Below are 11,944 nucleotides of genomic sequence, written 5' to 3'. Positions count from 1 at the left end.
TCTGCCACAGCCAGGCTGCCCCGCCACGTCCACCACAACCAGGCCGCCCCGCCACGTCCATCCAGTGAGCCCTGCTACATCTGCCACAGCCAGGCCACTCCGTCACGTCCGCCACAGCCAGGCCGCCCCGCCACGTCCATCCAGTGAGCCCTGCTACATCTGCCACAGCCAGGCCGCTCCGTCACATCCGCCACAGCCAGGCTGCCCTGCTAAGGCCGGCCAGGTCCTGACGGTCTGCATACCTGGCAGTGCTATTACTCGGTGCACTGAACCCGCTTGGCTTGAGAAGTTGGCAGTGAGCTGTATGTGGCGAGCACCGAATATGGGGGCACCGCAGCTCTCATCAAATTGTCCCTGAGACTCCCTGGTAGAGAATGAAGCTCCTTGGGCCTCCGTCCTGTCAAACAGGTGTTTGGCTCCGATTGATGCTTGTGTCGGGGGTCTTCAGATGCAAATGTGTGAAGTGTGTTACCGTAATGTGACGTGAATAGAGCCTAATAGTGGCACTGTATATTGGGGTACCTAGGAAGTCACTGTTATGGAAACACTGACTGACACAGCATTTCAGCAGTTGGAGGGTACACCAGTTGTCACTTATGACATGGGACCTCCAGCCTGAGACCACCACCATCTCCCAGTGCCCCTCATACTCTATTGTTATTGAGCAGGATACGCTCTTGTCTCACAATATCTTGTGTGTTCTCCGCCCACAGACTCCAGAGGAGCAGGATCTCCACTCAGAGCAATCACCGCGCGTCCTCCATTGTCAACGACGTCTGTCTCTATAGGAAACGCCATTCGGTAAGCGAACGACGATTCATCACAGGAAGAAAAGGGCTTCACACATCAAATGGAGGCCAATTATACACGGAACTGCAGAATAGTGAGTGCAGCTCTGGGGTATAATACAGGATGTAACTCGGGATCAGTAATGTAATGTAATGTATATACACGGTGACTGCACCAGCAGAATAGTGAGTGCAGCTCTGGGGTATAATACAGGATGTAACTCGGGATCAGTAATGTAATGTATGTACACAGTGACTGCACCAGCAGAATAGTGAGGGCAGCTCTGGAGTATAATATAGGATGTAACTCAGGATCAGTAATGTAATGTATGTACACAGTGACTGCACCAGCAGAATAGCGAGTGCAGCTCTGGGGTATAATACAAGATGTAACTCAGGATCAGTACAGGATCAGTAATGTAATGTATGTACACAGTGACTGCACCAGCAGAATAATGAGTGCAGCTCTGGAGTATAATACAGGATGTAACTCAGGACCAGTACAGGATCAGTAATGTAATGTATGTACACAGTGACTGCACCAGCAGAATAGTGAGTGCAGCTCTGGAGTATAATACAGGATGTAACTCAGGACCAGTACAGGATCAGTATTGTCTGTACATACACAGTGACTGCACCAGCAGAATAGCGAGTGCAGCTCTGGAGTATAATACAGGATGTAACTCAAGATCAGTACAGGATAAGTAATGTATGTACACAGTGACTGCACCAGCAGAATAGAGAGTGCAGCTTTTGGGTATAATACAGGATGTAACGCAGGATCAGTACAGGATCAGTAATGTAATGTATGTACACAGTGACTGCACCAGCAGAATAGTGAGTGCAGCTCTGGAGTATAATACAGGATGTAACTCAGGACCAGTACAGGATCAGTATTGTCTGTATGTACACAGTGACTGCACCAGCAGAATAGTGAGTGCAGCTCTGGAGTATAATACAGGATGTAACTCAGGATCAGTAATGTAATGTATGTACACAGTGACTGCACCAGCAGAATAGTGAGTGCAGCTCTGGAGTATAATACAGGATGTAACTCAAGATCAGTACAGGATAAGTAATGTATATACACAGTGACTGCACCAGCAGGATAGTGAGTGCAGCTCTGGAGTATAATACAGGATGTAACTCAGGATCAGTACAGGATCAGTAAAGTAATGTATGTACACAGTGACTGCACCAGCAGAATAGTGAGTGCAGCTCTGGAGTATAATACAGGATGTAACTCAGGATCAGTAATGTAATGTATGTACACAGTGACTGCACCAGCAGAATAGTGAGTGCAGCTCTGGAGTATAATACAGGATGTGACTCAGGATCAGTAATTCTGCTCTGCAGGCACTCACCCATGCTGGCGATGATACTATGCACTGGCAGCCGGGACGGTTCTCCACATATCCCTCTCCCTTTCCGTTTCTGTTTCTCTTCTTGTTTGAAGATAAATGCAGAATTCTCCTCCTTGGTGATATTAATGTAGAAGCAGGTGTCTGAGCTGGCCATGATGTGCCGCGGTCCGGGGTTGAGTGATATACTTTTATTATCCTCTCGTCTTACACCTATCAAGCACACCCCATACCTATTACACAAATGGAAAATATTGGAATAAGAATCAATGCAAGGAAGTGAAATACCTATCACTGTAGTGCTTACTGGCATTAAAGGAGCTCTCCACCATCTGTCTCTGCATTTTTAGAAATAGCGCCACCCTTGTACATGGACTGTTTTGGGTATTGCACTCAAGGAATTGTAGGAGAGCAGCACTATCAGACAATACCAATAGCCAAGAAGGGCAAAAGAAACCATCAAACCCTTTTTCTAATCTCAGAGGACCCTTCTATTCCAGATTCTGCTTCTCTTTGGTGATGCCATAACATGGGTGAGTCTGTAACAATCTTATCATTATAATGAAGGATAAACGACCTTAAAACGTCCTTACTTCTTATGGGCATGGAAAGCTGCATATGTGAAACTCTTTCCTGCGTACTCCATGAAGAACTTGCTGTCTCCCATGCGGATATGATAGACTTCGTTGCCCGAGCATCGGCCATACATTCTCTGCCATTGTTCCGGGGACTGCTGGCCTTCCCTAAATGTGCAGATGGCCGGGAGGAAAAACTTCATCATATACTCATTTTATTACAGTAGTAGAGCACAATTGGGCGTCTGCTAGATTCAACGATGTATAAAGAAACTGGAAATCTCTGTAGGGGCCCAAAGGGTGCTCAGCCAAATGTTGGTAACTGATATAATTATGATTAGGGGGAGCGCAATGCATACAGATTATACAGCCACCACTAGGGGGAGCTCACTACATACAGATTATACAGCTACCACTAGAGGGAGCTCACTGTATATAGATTTGTACAGTCACCACTAGAGGGAGCTCAGTACATACAGATTCATACAGCTACTGTACCAATAGGGGAAGCTGACGGCATACAGAGCTATACAGCCACCACTAGTGGGAACTCACTATATACAGATGTATACATCCACCACTAGGGAGAGTTCACTTATATAGCGCCATTAATTCCATGGCGCTTTACAGACATTATTGGCCCTGTCCCCGATGAGGTTCACAATCTAGATTCCTTATCAGTATGTGTTTGGAGTGTGGGAAGAAACCAGAGAACCCAGAGGAAATGCACGCAAACACGGGGAGAATATACAAACTCCTGGCAGCTGTTGTCCTTGGTTAGCAATGCTGCAAGACTGCATAGCTAACCACTAAGCCACCGTACAGATTTATACAGTCACCACTAGGGGGAGTCCACTGCACACAAAATTATGCAGCCACCACTAGAGGGAGCTCACTGCATATAGAGTTATACAGCCATCACTAGGGGACACTCACTACTTGCAGATTTATACAGCCACCACTACGGAGAGCGCATGACTTATAGATTATTACAGCCACCACTAGGGGGAGCTCACTATATACAGATTTATACAGCTGCCACTAGAAGGAGCTCACTACATACAGATGTAAACAGCCGCCACTAGGGGGAGCGCAATGCATACAGATTATACAGCCACCACTAGGGACAGCTCACTGCATGTAGATTTGTACAGTGTCCATTAGGAGGAGCTCACTACATAGAGATTTATATAGCCACCACTAGAGGGAGCTCACTACATAGAGATTTATACAGCCACCACTAGAGGGAGCTCACTACATAAAGATTTATACAGCCACCACTAGAGGGAGCTCACTACATAGAGATTTATACAGCCACCACTAGAGGGAGCTCACTACATAAAGATTTATACAGCCACCACTAGAGGGAGCTCACTACATAAAGATTTATACAGCCACCACTAGAGGGAGTTCACTACATACAGATTTATATAGCCAGTACTAGGGGACACTCATTACATACAGATTTATACAGCAACCACTAGAGGGAGCTCACTACATAGAGATTTATACAGCAGCCACTAGAGGGAAGTCACTACATACAGATTTATACAGCTGCCACTAGGAAGCGCTCACTAAATACAGATTTATACAGCAGCATGTAGCTACAATGAAGGAGGCAAGGGAAGCAGTTTAGTGTTGGCCCCCTCCTGTCATAGACCATAAATGCCTGCAGTAAGATAACCCCTTTAACTCTTTCCCCTCCAGGGAGTCTATGGCTGTTCAAGGCCTCAAACCTTCCAAGAAAGGATGAGTGAGAAAGGTCTGACCTTCCATGCAATCCCATCACATACCCCCTTGCATGGTGTGATGAAAAATGTATGGAGTCATGATGCAATTTCCTCCACTGTGTATCGGGGAACTCTGCTTTCTAGGTCAGCTGCAGTGAGCTCTACAGAGGGGGCATCTGTGGATACATTTCTAGATATGTAATATTTAAAGCCAATGAATGAAATATTAATCATTTATATGGCATTTGGAGTAAGACATAATAAGCGTACGGTATATCATTACAAGACAAAAAATCATATCATCATCTCATCAGTACCACCCCCGGCCATACATCCTATCGGGACATTTGAGGGGTAGGTCCTCTGCTTCGCAATCTCCACTGATTTAGAATTAACTTGCAGTGAAGTATAATCATTGTGGGCTTGTTGGGAGGAGATTTGGGGGTCGCATACATTCAGACCTTTTTAAAATATGTCACATATATGAAAAATTAAATTTCCTTAGCGATCGCTCGCTAGAGATGGATCTGGACACTATACACACTGATATAAACTTACTGCCCCCTTGAGGTATGAACGAGAAGTGTGATGAGAGTGGAGGTGGCAGGGCACACACAGTTTAATGCCAACATGGCATACTTGAACTCTTCTTCACAAACCACATGATCTGAAATTAAAAGAAAAAAATAAGAAAAAAAACACTATAAATTGTTAAAACACACACCTTAAAGTCGGATTCTCTCCTCATAGGAAGTCTTATAAAATAAAGCGCATAAAATTAAAAGAATGAAACAAATCTAGCTAAAAAAAAGTCTTCTACCATTTTCTGCATACAGCTCCTATGCAGAGCTATGTGTTTCAATGCCTACAGAGTACAAAAAAAAATCTGTCTATAAGACCGCAATGAGAAGAGAAAAATGAAATAAGGGAAAAATAAGCCAAACTTACCTGCAAATTTCACATGGAATTTATTTTCAGGCTTCAAAATCTGCACATACAGTGGACAGTTGGGGGCAAAATCTTTCACAGCCCAGGCTCTCAGGATGGTTTGGTGGTCCTAAAGACATAAGGGGCAAAAGGGGGATATAGAAAACATTCTGTACATTGACCAGAAGCTTAAGTATCAGCGCATGCATCAGATTTCTTCCTGTGCCGTTGCACAATGTGGCAAGTGGGCTGGGCAACCAGAGATTAGTGCAATTTGGTGTACTGGTTTTGGCCACAGACCACTGTTTCAGCGCTTTCTAAGGATTATGGGATTTGTAGTTCAGGGCTCTACTCTTTAAAGGACAAGATGCAAAACTAGAAGTCACTGTCACTATGCTAGAGGAGACCCAGGAGTAGCGAAAAATGTTAAATTTATGAACATTTTTTTAAAAATAGGAGGTCCCAAATGGAAAATTCCTTCTGAAAATCGCTCTGAACCACTAAAAGGGAGTGTGGAGAGAGCTGTCCAGCTCAGACAACCTCTTTAAGTAGAAAGATGGAGGAGTTTGACACCATGGATGAAGTGAAGGTTGGTTCTTACCGCTGCGGTCCTGTCCACCTCGTTCCGGCTACTGAGGATAAAACAAGCTTCGGCATCGTCCATCCTGGAAGAAGGAGGCACAAATGGACGATTGATCATTTACACGCTACCAATTCTCCAATTCTGATGGAACCTACAGAACTTTTGACAATTATTGGTGATTTTGAGAGGATGGTGGTGGTGGTGATGGTGGGGTGGAGAATATTTAGAATTGAACTTCCTCAGTGGACGGTGGAGAAGCTGGTCTTCCAACTGATCCTAGAAGTGATCCCTCCTGTCCTAAAGGGAACCAAATAGCATTCAACCATCCTATCTCAAGTCTGGACTCACTTTGCTCTCATGAGGTCTTGGTCTTTGAGGGCCGACCCTTGGAGGTAGATGACCCTCTGGGACCACAGTGGTATCTGCAGGACCCGGCGGACCTGAATATCCATTTCTGTTGGGCAAAGAATAACCACGTAGTAATCCTGGAAAAAAAAAGCGATGGAATAAAGAAGAGCGATTAGGTTCCAAGCACAAATCTGGAAAATTGTTCATTTGTAAAATTCTTGGGAATTGATCTAGAAGAAAAAGTGTGATTCTAGAAAAATTGAATTGTGGCCAACCCCAGAGAAGCGGTTAGTGAGCATAACCTCCACAAAAAAAAAAAAAAAATCGGAGGAAGCCCACAGATGATGGAAATGGAACACATTTTGTGATCTCCAGCTAATTAAATTTCGAAAGTGGCAGATGGACCCTAAAAGGCCCCAAGGGTCCAGCAGGAGAACTTCAGTACCTGGAGCCGCGGATGTGCATAGAACTCATTGAGGAAGTCCATGAGGAGGTCGATCTTGAGGGAGCTGACACATAAGACCACGTGCTTCTCTGTCTGGGCTCTGTGTCGGCTGTAGTTTCCTCCAGATTTCTGACGCTCCATCCACAAGTACACCAGCTCCTCAAACTGCCCAAACAAACAATATATAATATACGCAAACTACTCACTAGGATTCATAGAAGACTCCTACTTTTTGTTCCTCGCATGGACATTAGCGGCGCAGAAGTATAAACTGTGCATGCTCTAATCTGGGCAAACGTCATTGTAATAGGAGGAGGAGGTGAGCTGTGACATCACCTATTGTGAATGGTGGATCCTGTGTTATCTACTGTATATAGAGGTGTTAGCTCACCTCCTCCTCCTGTACAATGGCTGATAACACCTCTATATACAGTAGATAACACAGGATCCACCATTCACAATAGGTGATGTCACAGCTCACCTCCTCCTCCTGTACAATGGCTGATGTGATATCACTTATTGTGAATGGTAGATCTTGTGTTATGTAATGTATGTAGAGGTGTTATCAGTCATTGTACAGGAGGAGGAGGTGAGCTGAGACTTCACCTATTGTGAATGGTGGATCCTGTGTTATCTACTGTATATAGAGGTGTTATCAGTCATTGTACAGGAGGAGGAGGTGAGCTGTGATATCACCTATTGTGAATGGTGGATCCTGTGTTATCTACTGTATATAGAGGTGTTATCAGTCATTATACAGGAGGAGGAGGTGAGCTGTGATATCATCTATTGTGAATGAGGGATCCTGTGTTATCTACTGTATATAGAGGTGTTATCAGTCATTATACAGGAGGAGGAGGTGAGCTGTGATATCATCTATTGTGAATGAGGGATCCTGTGTTATCTACTGTATATAGATGTTATCAGTCATTGTACAGGAGGAGGAGGTGAGCTCTGACATCACCTATTGTGAATGGTGGATCCTGTGTTATCTACTGCATATAGAGGTGTTATCAGTCATTGTACAGTAGGAGGAGGTGAGCTGTGATATCGCCTGTTGTAGATGGTGCACAGATCCCTACACTCCAAAAACAAATCTTGGACAGATGACTTGCTGCAAAACCTAAACCTGGGTCACCCCAAACACAATGGTCTAGAGATGTCCTATGAGAGAGGCCATTGGGTCCCATCAGGGTCGGGTCCGGCTCCTCTCAGGGTAATGGCCCCAGTGTGGTGAGCAGACATTAGACTGTGAGCACCATCCTTAGCCGCACATTGTGAGCAGCGGTATGGCTTCTCCCTTCTCCAGCTCTCTTGCTCTAGATCTTCAGATTACTCTCACTAATTCCCAAGTCCCTTTTCCTTTCTTAGGACAGACAAGCAGTGAAACGTTCTGACCTGTTATTCTTACATTATGTCTCGACCTCTTTTACTTGTTATCTAATTATCTTCTCGAGCATCTTCTCCCAGGAGGCCTCTCCTCTCAAGAACATGATAATTTCTCACCCTGAAAACTCCCTACAGAGTTAAGGAGTTGCATAAGATTAGACAAACATGGCCTCTTTCTGCCAGAAACAACACCACAGACGTCTGTAGGTTTTATGCGGTACTGCAGCTCCTCCCTAATCACTGCTGAGCTTCAGTACCACCAATGGCCTAAGAGCAAAGGTGGTGCTGTTTCTAGAAAAAAAACAGTCACATTTTTCTAATCAGATAAAAACATAGCTTCACTTGTTATACGGCAGCAGCTCTCATGCAAATCAATGTGTTTTTATGGTTACAGACAGAAGATATAGAAAAGAGGGAGTGGAGTCAATGACCTGAAAGAATACTCTGGGCAGCATGTGTGACCTCCATTCACTTCTATGAGAGCTGTAGTGAGTATGTGAGACCTTCGTTCACTAATGCCATCCCAAATACCCACTTGTCACCTTATCGCCACGTATGGAGACCAGTGAATTGTTTCTATAGCTCACTGTAAGGTACAGGGGGCGCTATACACAATTCCCTTCTGTTCCCATCTTCACCTGGCATCACTAGGTGCCATGCCAGCCAAACCGGTCATGGTCCATTAGAGTGCTCCTAAAGTAGAAGAGTAATGGGGACCCCTGACCTTTCATATCTGGGGGCCCAATTACTAAAGTGTGGCCAGAGGAGGCATCATTGATGCAAAGTGACGGCTTCCAGCTCCTCAGACAGCGTTTAGTCCTGCTGCCATATCCTGCCGAGCCTCATGACATCCAGTCACTGTGGGGGTGACAGGTCCTACAAGCACCAACCACTGGGGGTTTGGAGACTGTCACCGAACCGTTCAGTAGAAATGAGGAGCCGCTCAGAATCCTAAACCGATATCACCCGCTGCTCAGGAAGGATGCTTCTCATTATCAATGGCACTGTAATACTGCCCCCTATGGACCATATTATAGAGCTGTGCTAGCTGGTAATTTCAGCTTTCTGACTTATCCTGCATCAGTGATCATCTGTAATCATTGAAGAATTGGGCAGCGCCACCATAGTTCAAATCAAGTATTACAATAGTTGGGTCCTCCAGAGTAGAAGACGCTCTTTCTTGCTTATCAGTTTTATACATAATGGTCCCTAAATGAGACAACCAGTAGGGAACCTTTGAGAATTGCCTAATATTTGCCTACTACCTAAGAATCAGGAACATTAACTTCTCCAAGGCCCTGCATGCATTATATAAAGCAACCTCCTGTCTTATAAATGGAGTCCTTTACAATCTCACATTAGGTAATTGCTATTTAAGCATTGCTGGGATTCCCTTCTCGTGTCGCGGTCTCTATGCCATAAACCCCGCTCGCTGCTTACCTGGAGGGGTAACACCACCAGAGCCACACAGATCATGATCACCACCAGGAGCTGCGAGGGCCAGATTTTGGGGGTCACATCTCCATATCCCACCGTGGAGAAGGTGACGATGCAGAAATAAAACGATTTGAAGAGTGAAAGGTTTTCCCCGGCCCTTTCCAAATGCTGAATGCCGCACATCCTGGAAGAGAGCAGTGGGCGGCCATTAGCAGGTAGCGTCCCCAGATAGTGGGGGGTCGCGGTTACTCCAAAATGCAAACCTCTTTGAATATAGAACAGTTCTTACATACAAGTTTTCAAGGTGTCTGCTGCGGTGCTTACCAATCCGTATTTGTCTATAGCGCCACCACATGGCGGCTTTGTGCACGACACATCCCTATAATGAATATTAATCAGACATTTCTGAACAAGTTATTGAATAAAATGACGAACGGAAACCAAACCCTGTAATGAGTCACGAGCCATTGTCCGGCGATTGTACTGAGCTGTGGACCCGGGACGCCCATCTGCTCGCTGCCGCTTGGCAGTGATTGCCCACCGCTCATATTATAATCTATTGTTACAGATGGTGAATGACTGCTGACGTAGAAGGCGGCAAAAAAATGATATATCCGCTCTATATATAGCAAAGCCATAGTGCAGTATTATCACACACAATGGGCGATATTACTTGACTCTCTGGGTATTAATTGAAGGTGGGCGAAGATGGAATATTCAGATCAACCTGCGTCAAAAGGAAACAACTGCCACATCATACACTCATACCAAAATAGTACCCACCCCCGCAACGTCAATGCACATCTCTATATGTGCCCCCAGCACTATTGCTGCCCATCATATGAGGGCACAGAGCAGGGCCGGACTGGCCATCTGGCAATTCTGGCAAATGCCAGAAGGGCCTGTCTGGTCTTGGGCTGCCTTGTCTGCTACGTTGTTAACAGAATCCGTGTTCTCAAGACATCCATACTGTTAAGAGTTGTGATGGAGCACAAAGTTGCTGACTCCGTCACTTACCCCAGCAGGCCACGGGTATCATTAGAAATATTGGTCTTGTAGAAAATCTTCCTTTCCTCCATCCAGGGTAATATTAGTAATATATCCCATCTGGTTCATGGGGACAGGGACAACATGGGCCTGTGTGATTTCAAATGCCAGGGCTGAATTTCATCCCCAGTCCGTACCTGGCACAGAGTACCCATATAGTGCTGCCCCCGCCTTAGCTTCACCAGCCCACAGTAATGCCAACAATAAGAGAATCTGACTGCCGACAGCAGCCACTAAGGGGCGCCATCTACACTTCACTCATTAGGGACTGTATGCAGGCAGCGCCTCCTAGTGGCAGCTATTCGGAAACAGAAATTTAGCATTTTGCCCACTGGTGAATGCAGTAGAGTATAAAGTCCCCTCTGACCACAGGATGCCACAATTACATTTTTTTCTTTGCATTGTAACCGGCCCTTTTAATAAAGCTGCAGCATTTAACTGTGGGGTGTAATATATTTCCAGAACCCACATTAAAGGGAATCTGTCAGCAGAATTTCAACCACCAAACGTTTAAGAAGTGCATGTGGCTCTTTCAAAGACAAGTCTTTTACATTCCAGTTACTGAGAAATCATAATTTGATTTTATATACAAATGAGGCTGAAGAACTATGGTAGATCTGAAGCCACCATCACTCCAGCTCTATTCCAAGCCCAGCGCCGCTTACTCAAGCTTGACTGACAGCATCTATGCTGTATAACTTCAGGCAAAGGAGCTGTCAGTTAAGCAGCAGGACGGTGTCACTCAGCGGAGAAATAGAGCTGGAGTGACAGAGGCTTCAGATCTACCATAGCATTTCAGTCTCATGTGCATACCAATTCAAATGCTGGATTCTCAGTAATGGAGGAACAGATAGGGCATGTAAAGCACTTGGCTTTGAAAGGGTTATATGCCCATATAATTGACATATTCCATTTAACTTCAGTCCAGAGCACTTAGGTTACTCAGGAATGATTTTCTTCTTGAAATGTAATTGGCCCTTTTAATAAATCCTCTATGGATATGTAACGGCTGGATATAACACACTTCCAGGAGCACAGCAGCCACATTAACTTCAGTTCAGAGCACTTAGGTTACTTAGGATTGATGCTCTTTTTGCTTTGTAACTGAACCCTGTTAATAAAGTTGCAGCGCCTTTATCTGCTGGGTATTACTCACTTCCAGTAGCACAATGGTTGGAGAGCGTACCTGACCCTTCCTGTCTTGCTGGAAATCTTGATGAGTGCACACAAAAAAGCACTTTTCATTAGCACTGAACTAATGGCTGGAGGGGAATCAGGAGAGCGGCATAGAGAGGGCAAGAGGCGCCACGTAGC

The 11,944-nt window shown here is 45.1% G+C and overlaps 1 protein-coding gene across 8 annotated transcripts in view; it reads right to left on the bottom strand.

The window, feature by feature from the left end:
• KCNT1 (potassium sodium-activated channel subfamily T member 1) overlaps positions 1 to 11,944 on the bottom strand; it is a 360,049-nt gene that overhangs the window by 45,097 nt on the left and 303,008 nt on the right. For all 8 annotated transcript variants that reach the window (XM_077284353.1, XM_077284354.1, XM_077284356.1 and 5 more), the window contains 8 exons: positions 9,587 to 9,767; positions 6,758 to 6,922; positions 6,313 to 6,449; positions 5,983 to 6,046; positions 5,403 to 5,511; positions 5,013 to 5,121; positions 2,743 to 2,892; positions 2,153 to 2,382 (listed from right to left, as the gene is read on the bottom strand). In XM_077284353.1, the coding sequence (XP_077140468.1) occupies positions 2,153 to 2,382; positions 2,743 to 2,892; positions 5,013 to 5,121; positions 5,403 to 5,511; positions 5,983 to 6,046; positions 6,313 to 6,449; positions 6,758 to 6,922; positions 9,587 to 9,767 (1,145 nt within the window). The remainder of the gene's footprint in view (positions 1 to 2,152; positions 2,383 to 2,742; positions 2,893 to 5,012; positions 5,122 to 5,402; positions 5,512 to 5,982; positions 6,047 to 6,312; positions 6,450 to 6,757; positions 6,923 to 9,586; positions 9,768 to 11,944) is intronic.

This window comes from Ranitomeya variabilis, chromosome 2 (assembly GCF_051348905.1).
Source record: "Ranitomeya variabilis isolate aRanVar5 chromosome 2, aRanVar5.hap1, whole genome shotgun sequence".
NCBI classification, from domain to species: Eukaryota; Metazoa; Chordata; class Amphibia; order Anura; family Dendrobatidae; genus Ranitomeya; species Ranitomeya variabilis.
This window is presented reverse-complemented; position numbering and strand designations above follow the sequence as displayed.